This window comes from Carcharodon carcharias, chromosome 16 (genome assembly GCF_017639515.1).
Source record: "Carcharodon carcharias isolate sCarCar2 chromosome 16, sCarCar2.pri, whole genome shotgun sequence".
In the NCBI taxonomy this organism is placed as follows: Eukaryota; Metazoa; Chordata; class Chondrichthyes; order Lamniformes; family Lamnidae; genus Carcharodon; species Carcharodon carcharias.
In genome coordinates, this window is record NC_054482.1 from 71667078 (window position 1) to 71689673 (window position 22596).

Consider the following 22596-nt stretch of genomic DNA (forward strand, 5'->3'; position numbering starts at 1 on the left):
CTCTCACGCCGAGCGAAAAATGGTTTTTTAACTTCACTAAACTACAAGCTCCTTGGTAACCCATTGCTTCACTTCAAGAATTGTAAAACCTCTTTAAAAATGTATACAAACAGGGCTCCAAACTTCCTGCCACCCAGCTCACAAAAACTTCCAAACGAAACTAAAACCAGGTTTTATCTTTCTTAACACCCAAATACAAAATATAAACTAAACTTAAAGCTATACGTTGTTCCCAACACAAAGCATTTCAAAGAAACATAATCAGGTAAAATTGACACCAGGCCAAAGAATGAATTGGTAGGATAGGTGGCTAAAAGCTTGGTTAAAGGAATAGGTTTTAATGAGCAAACTAAAATAGGAGAAGTGGGGAGGTTTACAGAAAAAAGTTCAGAGTTGCGGGTTTAGATCACTGAGGGCCGGCTGCCAGTACCAGCACAGAGTTCCTAATGCATTGAATGACTGGAGAAGTAAACAGAGACAGGGAGACATTTGGCCATCAAAGAATTTGAACAAATATCTGAGAATTTATAAATCAAAGCATTGGTAGACTTGCAGCCAATAGAGTGCACAGGATTGATGAGTGAAATTTGATGTAAGTTAGGATATTGGTGGCAAAGATTGGATCATGTAAGTTTGCAGAGGGTAGAAATGGGAATCCAACAAGGACAGCATTGGAATAGTTGATTCTGGAGGTAATAAAAAGCATAGTTGAGGGTTTCAGTAACAGATAAGCTAAGCTATGATAAGAAGTGGGTTATTTAACATAGATGGAACTAGGCAGTCTTTGTGCTTGAGAAGTTATGGAGTCAGTAGCTTAGCTTAGAGTCAAATAAGACACCAATGTTGTAAACAATCTGGTGCGGTCTGAGAAAGTAGGCAGAGAGAGAACAGTAAACAGAATTTGTGTCGGGGACTAAAGATGATGGCTTTGATCTTCCTAATGTTTAACTGAAGGAAATTGCAGCTAACCCAGGACTCGATGTCAGACAACACAGATGCAATGGAGGGACTGGCCTAAGTGGGGTGAGGTAATGCTGAAACATGCCAAGGTGCCAGCATACATCAGGAATCTGCCCTTCTGTCTTTGGATGGTGTTGCTGACAGCTAGCTTATAGGTGAGAAGTAGGAAGGGGCCACATTTTAGATCTCTGGGGGCTCCAGGGATTGGCAGAGAAGCCATTACAGAAGTTTCTCTGGTTATGACTGGATAGGCAAGAGTAGAACTAGATGGAGGCAGTCCAGACAATGGATAATAAGTGTTGGAGTAGCATGGCATCGTCGACCTTGTTAAAAGCTACAGACATTTCAAGAAGGATGAAGAGGGATAGCGCACCATGGTCACAGCAAGTCTCTTGAGCATCAGTGATAATGGCAGGTCTGAAAGGGAGAACCCAAGCAGAAGGAACTATTTACAGGGCAAAATTTTTAGCTACGCGGGCAGACGTGCACCCGACCCGCTCAAGCATAAAATGATGTGCGTTGACGCCAGGGGAGTGTCCTGACGCCAACGCAGAGTCGCATGTTATTTTGGTCAGTGAGCACGAGCCGGGATTGGCAGCCCACCTGCCAACAATTAAAAGGCCTATTAAGGCCATTAACAAGGTTATTAAAAGAAATTTTTCACTGCCCGCTTATGGTTGGCGGGCAGGCAAAAAGGCCAAGCACATTCGCACGTTTTAGGAAACCTCATCCACAGGCGGGTTTCCTAAAGCAAATAAAATTAAAATTAAAGTTTTAAAATTTAATAAATGTCCCTGCTCATGTGAACAAGTCACGAGGGGTCATGTTTATTACATTTTTCAATTCTTAATTTTTTTAACAACTCTTCATCTCCCTGAGGCAGCTCTGTGCCTCAGGGAGATTCTGAAGCATGCACGCCTGCACAAGCGTCAAGTTCATGCTCGCCCTCCTCCTGCCTCCCGCACAAGCAGCGCTGAGCGCTGCCGCTCGCATTTCACTCTGGGTGGGCTTTAATTGGCCCGCTAGCATAAAATCGCCTTCTGGCCTTGATCGTGGTTGGTGGTTGGCTTCTGGACTACCCCTGCCCACCCCTGCTGAGCCCGCCCGACAAGGGCTAAATTCTGCCCGTAATATTAGCGGTGTTACAACTACAGCTGATGTTATTTGCTGAGCAAGCCAAATTCCAGAGGCAAACCTATCTTACTGATCATAACATTTTTTTCGTATTTTGAAAATGAGGAGGAAAGGCTATTGATCCCAGAAACATAGAACTCCAGTAATACCTGTAGGATTTTAAAAAGTTAGAAGATTTATTAACAAAAAGAAAGAAAAAACTGAAGCATATAAGATTAAAGTTACACAGTTGAAACAATCTTACAAAACCTCACTCAAAAACCTCACTTGGTCAGAACACACAAGTAAACTACTTGGTAGCAATTCCCTTAAAGAGTTTTAACTACAAAAGTTAAATTATATTATATAACTATAACAGTAATATTACCCCAAGGCAAAACTGCTGTTACTTTAGTAAGGCTATACCACAGGACTCCTCAAACACTTCCACTCTGCTGTGGAAATCCATGAAAGTTCAGAAAACAAACTGCTTTCTGAAACAAAGACTTTTCTGGTTTGACTTTTCAGATTTCACACCATCTCTCAGTTTTGTGCAGTGTGTCCAATACAGAATTGTTTTTCCATTGGTCTTTCTGTACAAGTTTTTGAGCACTGAAGGAGGTACAGAGAAAAGACATATAGAAATGTATTTGTCCATGAAAGCAGGCTCTTCTTCATATTTAAAACTTCCATATTTGCTTTCTTATTCTGCATAAAAATTGGAAGTTAATTGCTGCTTCTAAAAACTAAATGGCCTATTCCTGGATGCTTCCAAATGCAAACCATTTGCTGAAGTACGGCAGAGTGAATTTTCCACATGAGGATGAACTGTAAACTGACTAGTGCAACTGCAGTTTTGTGGTGTATCCCTGTAAAATATGGAACAAAAGGAGCTATATTTTGGTGGAAACACGAATGAATCAGCTAAAATGGAGGCAAAAAGTTTAAGATTTAAGTTTAAGGTTAATTTGTTTTTTTTAATTTTTATGTTCGAAATGTGAAGCTTGGACTTTTGGTCTCATTTTAGGGTGGAGTCAGCAAGTCTGTGGGTTTGTTTGTATACCTGCATTTTAATGAGGTTTTACAATTCTTTAAGTGGCTTAAGGAAGTTAAAACAAAATAGAAAAAACTTGGTTGTTACCCAGCAAGAAGGGACCCAAAGAGACAGAGAAACAGAAAGCAGTTTGAGTTCAGTTGATGATTATGCTCTAAGGTAAAGGGAGCATTTTAAGTCTCTAGCTGAACGTACTAGCAGATTGCTAAGGAAAAATAGGTCTCAGAATCTTAGATGAGTTGCTTTAAAGTTAAAGTAATAGTGAATGTCAAGTAAGTTCTCAGCCCAAGGGAGATACCAAGTTGTCAGCAGTATACTAGGAAAGGGATCTACAAGGAGCAGTCCTCAAGAAGACCTTTAAGTTACGTCAAAGGACAGGACAGGAAACTGGAACAAGATTTTGTTCAGTGAAGTTAAAGTAAGGAGCAGAGGTAAAGGCTCCAAATTAAAGAGAGAAAGCTGTGGGGCAAAGGCAACATGGGCTTGCAAGAAGCCAGAAGATCCAAGGAGCCAGCCAAAGGTGGGTGACACCTTACTACGGGCCTGTGAAGCAGTGGTGTTCTATTGGCATGGCTCAATATCTGACAGTGTGTGGAAGGTGAAGCTTCAAGACGTCAGAAGGACAGACTGAAACCCTGGAGGTGGATCCTTGTTGTCCAAGTGAAAGTGTTGTTTGGGAGAAGCTTCCAAGGTGAGTACTTTGCGCATTGAGGTTGGAAACCCTCAGTAGAAAGATGGAGTTCCGTGAGACTGGTTGGCTCACTGTGTGACAAGCATCTTGGGGGAGTTGATGAGAGATCCATAGCATCTGTTTGGGGTGGCTTCTGTCATTTGATCTTGGAGTGTGGTGTGTCTGACTACAGGTCGCCTATTGGTTTACATGGACTGTATACTTACTGTGAACATTACAGTATAAGATAGATTTTTTGTAACTTGTGTTATTTTTATTAATCTGTTTATAACTGTAAAGATATGGTTGTGAGTGAAGCAGTAGTGTAATATAGTTCATCTTCTTGTTTAATAAATATATTATTATTTTGTTAAAAGTGCATCAACAGACTCTGTGGCTCTGTTTAGTAGCTGCTTTCCACGTTTCCAAACAAAAAATAAAAGTTAGGATCTATCAAGCCAGGTTCCACCAAGGATCTGAATTATCCAGTAGTAAGATCAGCTGAGATCATAACACTTCCTTGAACTAGAGAGTAGAAGTAAGCGAGAACTGGTTCTATGATCTTGAGTTTTGAGATGTTAAAATGCCACTTGGATTAAATGTGGAACCATCTGCCTTGAATCCAAATCAGTATATATCCCAAAACAGAACAGGAAATAATTCAGGATACTATTCTCCCACAAGCAATCTGCGAGGTGAATAAGTAGGAGTAGCCAACTTCCGCAACATAAAGTGAGATTGCTTAAGGGACTAAAAGATTAAGTAATAGTTTGCGGTAACTTGAACTGAACGAACAAATGCTGAAGTTTGACCATATTTTCCAACATGCCTTGAGAAGCTGAGAACAGTGCTGTGAGGAAAACCTCCTTAAAATTTGCTGAACTAACACATTTACTTTGTTTTTCAAACTCTAACAAAGAACAGACAATGCAATCAGTCTGAATGAGGCCACAGTGTTACAAATAAGACATCTGCAGCTGGAAAACAGGGGCAGACCTTGAGAGTTCTGCCAGGCAGGACATAAGTTAATGACTTTTTGTACAATGCGCACAGTGAGCTTCTCAAGCATTGTGTAAGCGACCTAGAGGTCTGATAAGAGCAGCTAATATCTAAGATTGCCAGCTTAACTGATTCAAGTCAAATATTGGAGGAACACCCACTGTAAGAAAACAATTTTTTGCTGTAAATTGAACAAAACTTAAAAGTTGACAAAATTCTATGTAACAGCATGCTTTGTAAGGCCAAAAGACTTTTCAAAGTAACATGGAACTGCTGCAAGCTGTCTTCCACAGATAAGAAAGAACCATTGGTCTATGACAGAAAGCAAGACTCTCGTGCCATGGGTACACAAAAGAATACGCCGCACAGAAAGGTACAGTAAATAATGCTTCATATAGAAAGTTATCTTGAAATAACTGGTTCACCTTGTGCTCCTGGAGGGTCACAGTTTCTTTAAACACTGCTCAGAAACTTACCTTAGAAAGTCAGTGGCTCCATAATTCCGAAGTTCAGGCAGGTTGTAAATCTCAATTAAAATATGAAATCGTGGGGGAAGAAATTTCTGATGGAGTTGGTATACACTGGAGTTCTACTGTAGAAGGATCCTTGCAAAATTCCCTTCAGTTTCAAGATCTGCTGAAGAAGCATCTGTCTTCTCAGTCGATGCCATAAGCAATTGGCAGAACTAGGATGGGATAACTTCACCTGTTCTAAATTATGTGACTTTCCTCCTGCTAGTTGGCCTTGAAAATGTGTCAAGATCCATTCATAGAAATACTTAGGAAAGATACATTGCTCAAGTGAGATTGTTTGTGGAGCCTTTTGGCCATACTTTAGGACTCATTGCAGGAATTAAGGAATAAGAAAATCAGTGCTACCCTGAGGAAGCCTCTTTGAAATACTGCATTACCCTTGGAAAAATGTTCCATTTCAAGGTAATTAACAAGCTAGGACCTGAGGCTTGCATATCCAATATCCAGGCTTAGGCTGACAAGTGGCAAGTAAGATTCACACCACACCAGTGTCAGGCAATAACCATCTCCAACAAGAAGAATCCACCATCGCCCCTTGATATTCAATGGCATTATCATCACTGAATCCCTCACTATCAACATTTTGGGGGTTACCACTGACCAGAAACTGAACTGGACTAGGCATATAAATACTGTGGCTACAAGAGCAGGTCAGAAGCTAGGAATCCTGTAACTCACATCCTGACTCCCCAAAGCCTGTCCACAAGGCACAAGTCAGGAGTGTGATAGAACACTCCCCACTTGACTGATGAGTGCAGCTCCCATAACACTCAAGAAGCTTGACACCATTCAGGACAAAACAGCCCGCTTGATTGGCACCACATCCACAAACATTTGCTCTCTCTACCACTGATGCACAGTAGCAGCAGTGTGTACCATCTACAAGATGCACCGCAGGAATTCACCAAGGCTCCTTCGACAGTACCTTCCAAATTCACGACCACTACCATCTAGAAGGACAAGGGCAGCTGTGTTATGGGTGGCATCAGGCATTGCTTCACCAGCCATGGTTCCATATCTGAGTGGATCATAAGGTGTACAAGATTATGAGGGGCATGGACAGGGTGGATAGGGAGCAGCTATTCCCCTTAGTTGAAGGGTCAGTTACAAGGGGGCATAAGTTCAAGGTGAGGAACAGGAGGTTTAGGGGGGATGTGAGGAAAAACTTTTTTACCCAGAGGGTGGTGACGGTCTGGAATGCACTGCCTGGGAGGGTGGTGGAGGCAGGTTGCCTCACATTCTTTAAAAAGTACCTGGATGAGCACTTGGCATGTCATAACATTCAAGGCTATGGGCCAAGTGCTGGCAAATTGGATTAGGTAGGTAGGTCAGGTGTTTCTCATGTGTCAATGCAGACTCAATGGGCCGAAGGGCCTCTTCTGCACTGTGATTCTGTGAATACTTTGTAACTCTTTCGAGTACAAACCCATTTCCATCTGTTTCAGATGAAGTTACATTGCTTCATAGTTTGCCATTGTGAGATTTGAACTCTTGATCTTGGGGTTACAAACCCAGTACCATAACCACTTGGCTATTTAGGCCAAGCCCATATCAGAGATTTGTTGAAGATTGCATTTTTGCACTGGAAGCAAGAGCCTGTTGCAAATAACAGACATGATTGTGGGCAACAGAAAATGCTCCATTTCGAAATTAATGAGAATGTAAAGTGAATACTTTGTAGTTGTCTTCACAAAAGACGGGTCCAATATTGATCTCATAGTTAAGGAATAGTGTGAAATATTGAATGGGACAAAAGAGTAACTGTTAAAGGGTTTGATATCTTTGAAAGTAGGTAAATCATCAGACTCAGATTAAATATATCTCAGGATGCTAATGGAAGCAGGGGAAGAAATTGTGAAGGCTCTGACCATAATATATTTCAATCTTTTTCTTACCACATGAGTGGTGCCTGTGGATTGGAGGACTGTTGATATGGTACCGTTGTTTAAAAAGGAAGGGATAATCCAAGTAATGGTAGGTTAGCTGTTTTAACTTCGGTGTGGGGAATCAATTCTGAGCAACAGTATAAACTTGCATTTAGAAAGGCATAAATTAACAAGATGAGTCAACATGGATTTATTAAAGGAAGGTCATGTCTGACTAACTTCAGTGAAATTTTGAGGACCTGATAAGTAGGATTGATCAGGGCAGTGTGGGGGATATGGTCTGTACAGGTTTTAGGAAGGCTTTTGACAAGGTTCCACATGGCAAGCTGGTCAAAAAAGTAAAAACCATTAGGATCCAAGTGGAAGTGGCAAATTGGATCCAAACTTGACCTAGTGACTGGAAGCAAAGGAGGTTTTGTGACTGAAAGACCAGTGGGATTCCATAGGGCTCAGTAGTTGGCCTTTTGTTTTTTGAAATTCATATTAATGACTTAGAATCAATGCAGTGGGAATGATGAAGAAACATAGAAAATAGAAGCAGGAGTTGGTCATTCGGCCCTTCGAGCCTTCTCCACCATTCAATATGATCATGGCTGATTCTCTATCTCAACATCATACTCCCACTCTCTCCCCATACCCCTTGTTTGCAGATGGTCCAAAAATTGTTCACGTGGTTGACAGTGAAAAGGAGAGCTTTAGGCTGCAGCAAGTTACAAGTGGTCTGATCAATTGGACAAGTTGGAAAATGGAATTCAATTCGGAGAAGTGTCAAAGAATGCATTTTGGGAGGTGCAACAAGGCAAGGGAATACACAATAAATGGGAGAACACTGAGTAGTGTGAAGGAATAGAGGGACCTTGACAGGTACATCCACACACTTTTAAAGGTTGCAGGACAGGCCAAAAAGATGGTTAAGAAGACATACGTCATGCTTTCCTTTATGAGGTGAGCCACAGGATGAAAGGGCAGGGAGGTTATACTAGAATTGTATACAACACTAGTGTTGTATACAAAGAGTGCTGCATACAGTTCTGGTCACCACATTACATAAATATGAGGTTGCACTGGAGAGGGTGCAGAGGAGATTTATGAAGGTGTTACCAGGAGCGAAAAAATTTAGCATTGAGGAAGGATTATATACACTGGGGTTGTTTTCCTTAGAAAAAGGAAGGCTGCAGGGTAGAACCTAAGAGGATGTTTCCCCTCGTGGATGGAACTAGAATCAGGGACAACAGTTTCAAGGTAAGAGGTCCACCATTTACGGTAGAGATGAGGTGTAATTTCTTCTCTCATGGGGTCCTTAATCTTTGGAATTCTCTACCCCAGAGAGTAGTGAAGGCTGGGTTATTGAATATATTCAAGGCTGAGTCAGATTTTTGCTCTATAAGGGAGTCAAGGGTTATGGCAGGCAGACAGGAGAGTGGAGTTAAGGCCATGATCAGATCAGCCATGACCTTATTGAATGGCAGGGAAGACTTGAGGGGTCAAAGGACCTCCTCTTGCTTCTATCTCTTATATTCTTGGGGTGTAAAATTGTGAGAGGCCTATGGAGTAAATAGAGATAAACTATTTACTGTAACAGTGGGGTCAAAAGCCTGGGGTGGGGGGGGGGGGCATAGATTTAAATTAATTTGTAGAAAGATTAGAGGGGAGACAACGGAACATCTTTTCACTCAGAGGTTTGCGAGATGGTAGGGACCTAGGCCCTCCACCCCGAGCCCACAGGGAGGTTGACAGCTTTTATTGGATGGCCTCCCGACATGGCAGAGAGCCCAACCCACCACTGGCAAAATGGCAGTGCAGTGCGAAGAGGCCCTTAATTAGCCTCTGGGCAGGAAAGCCGTCCATGACCTTCCCCACCACTGACTGAATTTGATAGAATCGGGAAGGTGACTTACTTGACTTACTGCCTTCCCTCCCGATTCTACAACCTCACCCGCCTCCAAGCCCACTCCTGTGAGCTAGATTAAATTCTGCACATTGAGTGCAGTAGCAGAGGTTGATTAAACAGATTGTTCCTCCTCGATGCTATTGACCTCAAGCGCTGTTGTAAGTGGGAGAAAGGTCGAGGTTACAATCGAGGTGGAGCAGAGATTGCAATCAGGTAGGAAAACGTTGCAATTGGGTGGGTCAAGGTCACAACTTAGGGGGTGGAGAGTACCTATGAGTAGATGATGGTCCCCAATTTTAATGTGGAATCAACTTGGTTTGCAGTAGTTCCTTTAAGGATGGCCTGCAAGGCTGCATGCACACCCCGGTGGATCGTACAAGGCGCTGTGTTGCCTGCACCCCAACTAAAATGTCAAACAGGTGTATGCCCACAAAAAAGCTGGCTGACTCGCAGCCATTTTAAGCTCAGCAGCTCTGCAATCCCAGCAGCACCAAATTCAATCAGTGGCCACTTCTGGGACTACAGTCAGTCCCAAAAGAAGAGGAGGTTATGGAGGCCGGACTGAAAGTAAATCTGGGGTAACAGTGGACAGGGCCCAGAGTGGGAGTGAGAGAGGATGTGGAGCCGGTTTTAAGAGGCCAAAGGGGAAGGTTAAAGGTGGGGTATGACCTTACGGAGGGGTGCCTCTGATGCAAACAGGGACCCACAAAGGAGGGCTCATTTTGCCCGATATCAGCTTGCCCAGCAAAAGCTGTCAGGCTACCTGCACAAGGTGAGCCTACTTCTGCTGCATGTAAAATAGCAGCAGGGGTGGGATGAGACACTGAAGTGGCCATTAATTGGACACCATTCCCTCTAAAATGGGAGACAGGTTGGGGGCAGGCGGGAAGGTGATGGGCAGGTCACACTCTGCCTTTTACAAGTTCATTGCCTTCATTCCCAAAGACTATCCACCATCTACAAGGCACAAGTCAGAATTGTGGTGCAATACTCTCCACTTGCCAGGGTGAGTGCAGCTCCAACAACACTCAAGAAGCTTAACACCACCCGGGGCAAAGCAGCCCTCTTGATTGGCACCCCATCCACGAACATTCACTCCCTCCACCATCAGTGCACAGTGGCTGCAGTGTGTACCATCTACAAGACGCACTACAGGAACTCACCATCAGTCCTTAGTCAGCACCTTCCGAACCCTCGACCACTACCATCTAGAAGGACAAGGGCAGCAGACACATGGGAACACCACCACCTGGAAGTGCTCCTCCAAGCCACTCATCATCCTGACTTGGAACTATAACGCCATTCCTTCACTGTCGCTGGCTCAAAATCCTGGAACTTCCTCCTGGGCGACACTGTGGGTGTACCTACACCACATGGACTGCAGCAGTTCAAGAAGGCAGCTCACCAACGTCTTCTCAAGGGCAATTAGGGATGGGCAATAAATGCTGGCCTAGCCAGCGATACTCACATCCCACGAAGGAATTAAGAAAAAACACGCCAGCAAGGAAGCATAAAATCCAGCCTTTGGTTTTCCAGGTGCTGGATAGCTCAGGAAAAATTAATTTTGCAAAGGAGGCCTCATTTGTATATGGCTATCAGCTGTTTCAGATATGGGTCTTGGATGCCTACTTTGATTAGTTTTGTTGTGACATCTTCTCAAATATTCCAGAGGCTCAAATTATACCTGCTCACTTCCTGACTCATTATTAAATCATGCACTCCATTTGTTCTGAAAATTAATTATTTTTGAATGATTATCACCTTTGAAAAAAATATCATTTTTGCCAATTTTTAGAGGGAAGAGTCCGAATATCTTAGATTCACTATATTTCAATGTTTCAAGCATCTTATGCCACCAGCATTATAAATTGAATTTGAACTAGACTTTACAGTTGCTAAGATATTTAAGTCATTTAAAATATTTAATTTCAGTTTTCATGCATAACATTTTTTCCAATGCAAGATTGTCACTTGAACTTTACATTAGAATGTCATTATCATGATTTATCATAAAATAAAGTTATTGTTCTTTCAAATGTTGCAACTGAGCTCAATGTATCTTAACAAACCTACTGATAGATTTTCATCTAAGTCCATTTCCAATGCTGCAGGCAGTGCATGCCTGAACTGAGATACCTGAGACCTTATCCACGTATTTGGGGAGGGTGTCCGTACCTGTCAAGACTTCATAGGCATCTTGCCAATTGGGAAAAAATTAACTTCGGGCCAGTTGCCTCACCGGCTGTGGCACTCCAGCCTGGTGGGGAGTGGTACTGCAACCGGGGAAATCACAATAATTGGAGTTGGAGAAGCATTCCTGCTCCTCCTGACTCAAGAGGAAGATTTGAAAAGGCCTCCCTTTTGTTCATGACTGCAGAGGCAGAATTCTCAACATAGCTAGTCCATTGCCTGCTTTATGCATTCAAAACCAACTTCAGCCAGGGGCCCTTCATTTACATATCTAACACCGTTTTAAATGGCCGTCCAGGATGGTTACAACCTGGAACATAAAAATTCTGAGCAGGTCATCCCACTGCTGAGTGGTATGTTTTGTATATTGCAAAAATAGGAGCAATACATATCGAATTTCCACCCCTGTACTTTTGTAGCAATGTCATATCCCTTCATTTCTAATGTTTATGAATTAAATAATGTTGTTGCTCTATCAAACCAAAGTCCATGTTTAAATTAATCCAGTAACAAAAGGAAATCCAACATGTTTGTTGCCACAATGATTTGTAACAAACCATAAGTTTTTTTACCATTTTGATCTGCTGGTAGATTTCACAACTGGTGTCATTCCATCTCTGTAGAGACTCTTTGTTTTGCTGAAGTTGACAATGTTGAAAATTACCCTCTGCAAAAAAATTAAATAAAAATAAGTTAGAACCATAGAAAAGTTACAGCACAGAAGGAGGCCATTCAGCCCATCTTGTCCATGCCAGCCCGAGAACACCCAGGTGCCCTTTCTAATCCCACCTCCCTGCACCCGGCCAATAGCCCTGCAGCTTACAGCACTTAAGGTGCAGATCCAGGTACTTTTTCAAAGAGTTTAGAGTTTCTGCCTCTACTACCAACTTGGGCAGCTAATTCCAGACACCCACTACCCTCTGTGTAAAAAAAGTTCTTCCTCACGTCCCCCCTACACCTTTTGCCACTTAGCTTGAATCTATGTCCCCTGGTTCTAGAATTCTCCACCAAGGGAAACAATTTGATCTTGTCCACTCTATCTATTCCCCTCATAATTTTGTACACCTCAATTAAGTCACCTCTCAGCCTTCTCTGTTCTAAGGAAAATAACCCCAACCTATCCAATCTCTCCTCATAGCTACACTTTTCTAACCCTGGCAACATTCTTGTAAACCCCCTCTGCATTCTCTCCAGAGCTATTATGTCCTTCCTGTACTGTGGTGACCCGAACTGCACACAATACTCCAGTTGTGGCCTCACCAGTGTTTTATACAATTCCAACATTTTATCCTTACTTTTATATTCTATACCTCTGCCAATGAAGGAGAGCATTCCATATGCCTTCTTTACAACCTTGTCTACTTGAACTGCTGCCTTCAGGGACCTGTGTACTTGTACACCAAGATCTCTCCCTTCATCTACCCCGCCTAGTATATTCATATTTATTGTGTAATCCCTGTAACTGTTTGGCCTCCCTAAATGTATGACCTCACACTTCTCTATGTTAAAATCCATCTGCCACTTTACCGCCCACTCCACCAACCCATCTATATCATTTTGGAGATTATGGCTATCCTCTACACTACCCACTACTCAGCCAATCTTTGTGTCATCTGCAAATTTCCCAATCGTGCCCCCCACGTTCACGTCCAAATCGTTAATATATAACACAAACAGCAAGGGTCCCAAAACCGAGCCCTGTGGTACACTACTTGAGACAACTTTCCATTTCCAAGGGCATCCATCACCCTTTGTTTCCTGTTATAAAGCCAACCTTTTATCCAGTCTGCCACATTACCCTGAATCCCATGGGTTTTTACTTTCCTGACCGATCTGCCATGTGGGACCTTGTCAAATGCCTTGCTAAAATCCATGTACACAACATCCACCGCACTACCTTCATCAACCCTTCTTGTCACTTCCTCAAACAATTCAATCAAATTTGTGAGGCAAGACCTTCCTTTAACAAATCCAAGCTGACCATCCCTGACTAATCCATGCCTTTCCACATGACAGTTAATCCTATCTCTCAGGATTGAGTCTACTAATTTGCTCACCACCGATGTAAGACTAACTGGTCTATAATTGTTTGGCATTTCCTTTGATCCCTTTTTAAACAATGGAGCTACATTTGCATTTCTCCAGTCCTCCGGTAGCTCCCCTGTATCTAGTGAAGATTGGAAAATCATTCTCAGAGCATTTGCTATCTCCTCCCTGACTTTTTTCAACAGCCTTGGAAACAATACATCTGGCCCTGGTGATTTATCAACTTTCAAGGATTTCAACTCTTCGAGTACTTGCTCTCTCTTTATGACTATCCCGTCCAATATCTTGCAGTGCTCCTCCTGAGCTACTATATCTACATGCTCCCTTTCCTTTGTAAACACGGAGACAAAATATTCATTCAAAACCCTTCCCACAGCTTCTGCATGTACACAAGTTTCCATCTTCATCTCTGATAGATCCCACTTTTTCCTTAACTAACCTTTTAGCATTCATGTATTGGTAAAACATCTTTGGGTTACCTTTAACTTTACTTGCTAATTTCTTTTCATGCCCTCTCTTTGATTTCCTTATTTCCTTTTTTACTTCGTTCCTGCATTTCCTATATTCGTCTAAGCTATCTGCAGTGCTTAGTTCTTTGTGCCTTTCGTATGCTTTCTTTTTCTGTTTGATCTTCCCCTGTATTCCTCTAGACAACCAGGGAGGTCTAAATTTGGCAGTACCGCTCTTATTTTTGTAGGGGACATGTCCACTTTGTACAATTAGGATCTCACTTTTTAGTGCTTCCCACTGGTTTTCCACTGTTTTATCCCCCAGCAGTGCTGTCCAGTCCACCTCAGCCAAGTCCCTTCTGATTTCAGCAAAATTTGCCTTCCCCCAGTTCAAGACTTTTACTCTTGTCTTATCTCTTCCTTTTCCATGGTAATGCTAGATCTAACTGAACTGTGATCACTGTCCCCAATATGGTCGTCAACTGTCACTTCACCCACTTGCCCTTCTTCATTCCCCAATACTAGGTCTAGAATTGTATCTCCTCTCGTTGGGTTTGTCACTAATTGGTTGAAAAAATTTTCCTGGACACATTACATGAATTTTTCTCTCTCAGTGCCCCTTATATTGTATGAATCCCAGTTGATATTAGGATAGTTGAAGTCTCCTACTATTATTGCTGTAAAGTTGATTAAAACCCAATACCTTTACATAAAATATTTCCTTAACAATACAACTATGATTTGTGTAGATATATAATTTATTCAAAACTAGGATTCTATAGAAAGTTTAAGCAACTGGAAGTTACATTTGAAATTAATTTTTTTCTTTAATGTTGTATGATCTTATAGCCATCATGTTAAAAAATAGCAATACTCACATTAAAATAGGTACCCAAAATCTAACTAAAGGGTCACTGTTGCTTTTAAATTCCTCTATGTATAAAAATTAATTACATTGATATTTAACTCTCATTGTTCACAATGCAGAGCATAATGTTCCCAGTTTTCAAATTTTAATGGATGAAGACGTTAAACGAATTTTAACTTAACTTAATTTAAGGAGACATGCTGCTAAAATTCAGCAATATTTATCATCTGAGTGCAGTTCAAATTGAAAACATTCAAGAACAAATGAGATATGGCAGGGAACATCTTCTGATCAAATTTCTATTTTCACCCCTTCCTGACCCATCTGCAGCAGGGACTATAATTCCACGTACAAGCACTTCACAGTCTGTGAAAGAATCATGTCAGTGAGCCAGTGATTAAGTAACTGTTTCACATGAGATAGCCCTTGCCCATTTTGGATCTGCAGAGGGCAAGAGCAGATTTAGAGGATTACCACCGCCAACCTGCATGTGGTCTGTCAATAGCGTTCTTTACTTATGGGAATATTTTTTAAGATTTTTTTTCAATCAAACCTGTTCTGTCGAAGGGTCATGAGGACTCGAAACGTCAACTCTTTTCTTCTCCGCCGATGCTGCCAGACCTGCTGAGTTTTTCCAGGTAATTCTGTTTTTGTTCTGTCTAAATCTGTTATGGACTTGATTTTCCAGACACATTTCTCATTAGAAGCACCAAGCTTTATTTACAGGCTTCAGCAGCAGTTACATGCTTCCATCAATCTCCACAACTAGAAGAAAAACCCCCACTCTAAGGTTTCTCATGTTTAGAGCCAATTCGTTCAAACTATCATGTGATTATGTACAACACAATAAGTCTTAAAGCTACAGTCACTACACTCCTTAAAGTTATAATTACTACATTTCTCCCCCTTTAAATTTTTTGTACTGTTTGTATTTACAAGAACATCTACTTTCATGACATTACAAGTATATGCACGGGTCATGGAATTATAAGTTCAATCTCACAGGTGGTTTCCTGATCCGGGTGGAACATCGTAGCTCCATGACATAGAAACATAGAAAATAGGAGCAGGACTAGGTCATTCAGCCCTTTGTGCCTGCTTCACCATTCAATATGATCATTGCTGATCCTCTATCTCAATGCCAGACTCTTGTGCTTTCCCCACACATCTTGATGCCTTTAGAATCCAGAAATCTATTGATTTTCTTCTTAAATTTATTCAGTGACTTGGCCTCCACAGCCTTCTGTGGTAGAGAATTCCATAGGTTCACCACTCACTGAGTGAAGAAATTTCTCATCTCAGACCTAAATAGTCTACCCCATTTTCTGAGACTGTGACCCCTTGTTCTAGACTCCCAGCCAGAGGAAATATCATCCCTTCATCCAGTCTGTCCATCCCTGTCATAATTTTACATGTTTCAATGAGATCCCCTCTCATTCTTCTAAACTCCAGTGAATACAGGCCTAGTCATCCCAATCTCTCTCATACAACAATCCTGCCTCCCAGGAATCAGCCAGGTGAACCTTTGCTGCACTCCCTCTATGGCAAGTAAATCATTTCTCAGGTAAGGAGACAAAAACGGCACACAATACTTCCGGCATGGTCTCATCAAAGCCCTGTACAGTTGCAGTAAGACATCCTTTCTACTGTACTCAAATCCTCTCGCAATGAAAGCTAACAAACCATTTGTCTTCTTAACTGCTCGCTGCACCTACATGCTGGCTTTCAGTGACTGGTGTGCAACGACACCCAGGTCCCTTTGTACATCAAATCTCTTACAGGATCCACATTATCTGGAACCACAGCAACATCAGGTACCTCCTTAGGTACAAGCAATTCAGTGTGATCTACTCTGACAAAGGCATCTGGTATGTCTATTCTTGGTTGAACAATTTCAACAGGGATCATGGGTTCTACAATGGTTACAGGTGGAACATCATTTTGTTGGGGTTTCTCCCTTCTTCTCAAATGATCCATGTGTTTGCAGGCGATCCGGTCAGAGAAACTATTATACCAGGTAACCAACCCGATCCATCGCCAAAGTTTTGTACTTGTACTGCTTCACCAACAGTAAATTCTCGCTCTCGACTATGCAAATCATGGGTCACTTTTTGATTTCCTTGACTTTTCTCCACCTTCCCTTCCAAATTGGGAAGTACCAGGTTTAATCTCGGTTGAAGGCATCGCTTCATAAGTAACTCTGAAGGTGTTGAACCTGCAGTAGTGTGGGCGTGTATATCCACGTATAAAAAAGCTTTGGCATAACATTTCTATAGTCGCACCTGACATTGGTGACCTAACCTCATACAGGTCTAGCCATTTGGAATGTACGTCAATAGGAACATGGTGCCTAGAAAAAGACCAAAGTAATCTATGTGCAAGCTCACCCAGAACCTACCAGGCCATTCCCACGGATACAGTGGGGCCGCAACAGGTAACTTCTGTAGTTGTTGGTATTGTGTAATAATTAACCATACCTAAGAATGACTTGAGTTCAGAGACATTTTTAGGCAAAGGTGCCTCCTTAATAGCTTTAACTTCTTCTTCCACTAGGTGTACCCTTGGGCATCCACCCAGCGGCTCAAATAAACAATGCTGCTTGCCTGAAAGTTACACTTCTCTTTTTCAAACGCACACCTACTTCCAAAAATCATTTCAAAACTTCCTCCAAATTAGCCAAGTGTTCAGCTTCCGTGAACCCTGTTATTTGGACATCATCCAGATAGACAACAACTTGGGGTAGTCCTTGTAGCAAATTCTCTGTTGTCCTCTGGAACAGGCGTAAGAAACACCAAAGGGCAGAGAAGTGTATTGATATAACCCTTTGTGGGTGTTTATAGTCACAAACTCTCTGGAGGTATCATCCAGTTCCAGCTGCTGATACGCATGACTCATATCTAGTTGGGTATAAGTTGTTCCTCCTGTTAATTTAGCATAGAGATTCTCAATCTTGGGGATAGGGTACTCATCCAACTTGGTAGCTTTGCTTACTCTTAGCTTATACTCCCCACAGATCCGGATGGTCCGATCCGGTTTTAAGGCAGGGACTATAGGAGCTGCTCACTCTGAGAATTGAAGCAGCTGTATGACCCCCCTACCTCTCTAAATGGTTCAATTCGGTGTCATCCTTCTCCCTCAGAGCATATGGCACCAGCCTTGCTTTAAAGAAATGAGGAGTTGCTTCTGAGTCAACATAGATTTTAGCCTGTAGGCCTTTGATTCTCCTCACTTTGTCTCGAAAAATCTTGTCAGATTTCTTTAGCAGCTCTGTCAGTCCTCCTACTCATAGCTGGAAAATTTCAGACCAATTTAGTTTAATTTCCTTCAACCAGTCATGACCTCGAAGGCTTGGTCCTTCGCCTTCTACTATCACCGGGAGTTGTGCTATTTAATGCTTATAATGAACAAGTACAGTGGTAATGCCCTTCACTTGGATGTTTTGCCAGTATAAATTTTCAATTTGGCTGATGTCTGCTCCAAATTCAATTGTTGAGTACCCTTGTATAAATATTTGAAGGTGTGTTTTCCCACTACAATGGTTGAAGCACCAGTGTCTACTTGGATCATTAAAGATTTTCCATTTTCCAGTGATTGGCTGTCTTCCCTACTTTTGCATTAAATAGGGAGTAAGTATCAGAATTGGTGGTTTTTGGTTCTTCCACATTATGTACTTCAATTAACTTATTTTGCTGCCTGGGAGTATGTCTCAATCTAGCTTTACAATACTTTAGTATGTGTCCTGTTTTAAGGCAAAAATAGCATTCCACCTCTTTAAACAGCAAGTTTCAGGAGTATGATTGCTTCCACATCGGTAACAATTCATTTTCAGATTTTCTGCTGAGTTGTTTCCTGTATTTATTTAAAATTTTTGGGTAACAGGGACTGTCTCCTCCTTCACGGTGGAGTCCTGGCTTTTCATGCCACACCCAGCTGTCCATTCCCGCCACAACTGGAACACGGCGCCATTCTGTGCACCTTGTATAGCCTGCGCTTCAGTACTTTCCATTGCAAGCGCTATTCCAATGTTTTTTTTTAAATCGAGGTTTACTTCAGCTAATAATCATCATTGAATGGCATTATCTTGCACACCGCAGACCAAATGGTCCCTGAGCATATCACTTCGGGTCTCCCCAAAATCACAGTGTTCAATCAGTTGTTTCAATTTCACCACGTATGTAGCAATGGTCTCCCCCAGGACTTTAACCCTCAAATTAAACCTGAACCTTTGCATGGTGACTGAGGGTTTGGATTGAAAGTGTCCCTTAATGAGGTCTACCAATTCACTGAAGGTCTTCGAATTGGGGACATTCGGGGCCGTCAAACTTTGGATTAAATTAAAGGTTTTACTCCCACAAACGCTTTGGAAAATTGCTCTCCTCTTTTCCCCATTATTTCATTTGCCTGGAAACAGGATTCGAGGCATTCTACATATTGACACCAATCCTCTATGGATGGCTCGAAGGGGTCAATCCTGCCAAAATGTGGCATATCTGGTGAGTATATATTCCTTTTCTTCTGTTTAGACAAGATTCTCACAGTGGCTGGGTGAGGGACAACGCCGGACCTGATTTGTCCTTGTTGCCAGTTTGTTATGGACTTGATTTTCCAGATAGGTTTCTCATTGGGAACATAAAACTTTATTTACAGGCTGCAGCAGCAGTTACATGTTTCCACCAAGCTCCACAACTAGAAGAAGAGCTCCCACTCCCAGGTTTCCCACATTTAGAGCCGCTTCGTTCATACTGTCACGTGGTACTACACAACACAATAAGTCTTAAAGCTACAGTCACTACGTTCCTTAAAGCTACAATTACTACAAAATCCTTAACAGCAGAAACTTATTTTGTCAAGGACCTGTATGATACACTAAACTTTGTATGATGCTGCTTACTTTAGAAGCCATGGTCTAGTGAGATGCGCTGTAAATTTAACTCCTTCACTCATCTATAGGCTATTTACATGTTTAATCAGATAACCCCTTTCCCCAGCACTATTAAAGCAACTAGTACCCTGGTGAATGCAGTCACTTAGTTTGTGGAATGGTCATTGAGTGAAACACAAGTTACAAGAACTGCAAGTAGGCATGACAAGAGAGAAAAAAGGTAAATGAGCAATGGCTTGGCATTCCACTGGGCCTACCTTCAGCTAATAGAGGACCAAAAGGCATTTTCTACATCTTTTCAGATTGCTATAATCCTGTACTTAGTACTTACAACAGTTCTTAGTAGGGACTAAAGGGTTAATATAGGTAAAATCATGGAAAGAAGGGAGGGGAACCAGGGATGGAGTGGACTCCAAGGTTTTTGGATGTTTCACTGGAGGTTTGGTGGAGGAGGTGGAAAAGAGGAGAGGTGTTCTCTGTCCACAGTGGGGAAGGAGGCCTCCCAAACACATGCTCAAAAGGTAGTGGAAGAACATAGCCATGGAGGTCAATGACTCAATGACAGAAGTCAAGCCTCAAGGATCTGAATACAGCGCCGCAATTCAGACGAATGGTCAAGGTCAGTGAAATATTTAAAAGCCATATTCTAGTATCACCTCAGCCACTGCTCAAATTATCAGACTCCTCCCACTCACCTTTCAACAATTTCTATTAATCAGGTCTCAAACCTAACACATATATGCTTCAACTCAGCCTCACAAACTTAGCACTGCTGCAAGCCTCACATCCAGATCTCACAGGTTGCACACACTGCCAGCTATTTAACCATGATAACCACATCAGCCAAACAGATTGCATGACACACGCTGTTACATTTCCTCCCGCTTGCCCGAGAAGGTGGAGCACAAACGAAGGCAGGAGATAACCAAAAGGGAACAGGGACTTCTGCATGTTCTAATCCCCATGGAGGAGACAAAGGCTTGCCATTATTTGAACGTTCACTGATGGCCAGCAGTGGGGTTGAATCCATTGAAGATGACGGTGTCTTCATACTGAATCATCCTTCTCACATTCCAATTCCTCCTCATCACACACTCTCTTCTGATTAACAATCCATACATGGTTAAAGCATCCATCGTTTACTTTTCCCCGCTTCCTGCACCACAGCCTTAACCTTGTGCATTGTTTCTTTCAGTTACCCATGAGTTGCAACCTAGTTACATAGTGGTGGAACAAGAAGCAGAAAGTGATAATGAAGATATAAACACTTAATTTCACATACACAGCCAGCAGCTCAGATACTGACAGTGCACACACCTCAGAGGATAGATTAGAGATGGGGCTGGGATTTGCAGCTCCGAAGTGGATCATATTGGAGGCAAGGGGTTCATAAAATTCCGTGGGGTGGTGTTAGAATTGACCGCCGACATCATCAAGCTGAGTCCACATTTCACCAAGGGTGGATGGTAACTCATGTGGAAACAGAGTGCATTTCTGCAAAACAGGCATTTTACACAACATTACCTTTGTTGAGGAGCCAAATTAATGCAATTTTAAGGGCCTCTCTGAAGTTTACAAGGAGTGCACAAAGGACACGGCATGTTGTAGCCTCAGCAGGTATTTAAGGACAGCAACAGGCAGCAGCTGAAGGCATAGATGCAATTGGCCATGAGGTCAGGCAGTTTGCCTTCATAGGAAACTGGTGCCACAAGGTGATAGCGTTTAGCATGGAGTAGGGGAAGTTGAGGAGCCAGTGATCTGGGCTCGAGCCCCATTGTCCCCTTAATCTCCTGGCATGGGTCAATTGAGAAGGGCCTGACAGCAGGTGGAGGGGCAATGCTGTAATAACAGCACCTGGCAGAGTGTCCCTTCAGATCACCAGTGCCCAAGTGCATGGGCATCATCTATTTGGGATGAGGGTCCTCCAGAGAGGAAGAGAACCTGACAGGACAGCAGCAACCCCCTGGCCACCTGCAGGGGTAACCTTGGGATGGGGAAGTGGCAGAAGGTCACAGAGAAAACTGTGAGCAGGTGCCAGCACAGAGAAGATAGTGCCCTGTAGCAAGGATGTACAGACAAAGGATGACGTATTTGAAGATGTTGAAGAGGCAATGTCACCGATGACTGTGCCTCTCCCAAGAGGCCATGACTGATCTCTGTGCCCTGCTGGTGGAACAGTGGTTGCACTGGTGGTCACCGGATGCCAGTGACTGTCAAGGTCATCATGGCCCTGCGTTTCTCTGAGTCTAGCTCATTCCACGGCCCCACTAGAGACATGTGTGGCATTTCCCAATCAACTGCATAAAACTGCATCAAGGTGTTGACTGATGTCTTCATTAGGAGCGCCAGCTAATAGATACATAATTGAACTGATGCAGACAGTCAGGCCAAGACAGCCAAAGGATTTGGTGCCATCACTGGAATCCCCCAGTTGCAAGGTCTCATGGACTGCCCACATGCAACTGTCAAGACTCCCCCAGGCCAGCCAGCAGCCTTCATTAACAGGAATGGATACCATTCCATCCAATGTGTAACTGTTCCATGAGCACCTCCAGCAGATCCTGCACATTACCCTGGGAGCAGCTACAACGTATACATATTCTGGACCTCCTTGTGATGCACCTAGGCTGGAGGCAGAAGAGCAATACAACACGAAACATGCAATGACCCGATTCACCATTGAATAGATCATATGTCTATTCGAGATGAGATTCAAGTGTCTGATCGTTCACACTTCAATATGCCCAGGAAGGGTCTCCTGGATTGTGGTAGTATGCTGTGCATTAAACAAATGTGCAATAGAGAGGGTATGGCCCTGGCTGCTTAAAAATTAGTGGAGTATGGATCATCCTCAGGTGATGATGAAAATGAGGAAGTGGATGACCAACCATAGTATCCTGAACTAAATGAGGGGCCACATGGAGGGTGCCAAGAAATAGGTGCAAAGGAGGAACGGGAGGTGCATATACACACTTGATCCACATGACCCTTCCCACTGCAGCCAACCAACCAAATAAAGGTACACATTCTACCTACACTGTTGCCATTTAACCCA

The 22596-nt window shown here is 42.6% G+C and overlaps 1 protein-coding gene across 1 annotated transcript in view; it reads right to left on the reverse strand.

The window, feature by feature from the left end:
• Nucleotides 1–22596, reverse strand: part of agbl4 (AGBL carboxypeptidase 4) — a 1082368-nt gene that overhangs the window by 769733 nt on the left and 290039 nt on the right. The window contains exon 5 of the mRNA XM_041207821.1: nt 11869–11963. Within this exon, the coding sequence (XP_041063755.1) occupies nt 11869–11963 (95 nt within the window). The remainder of the gene's footprint in view (nt 1–11868; nt 11964–22596) is intronic.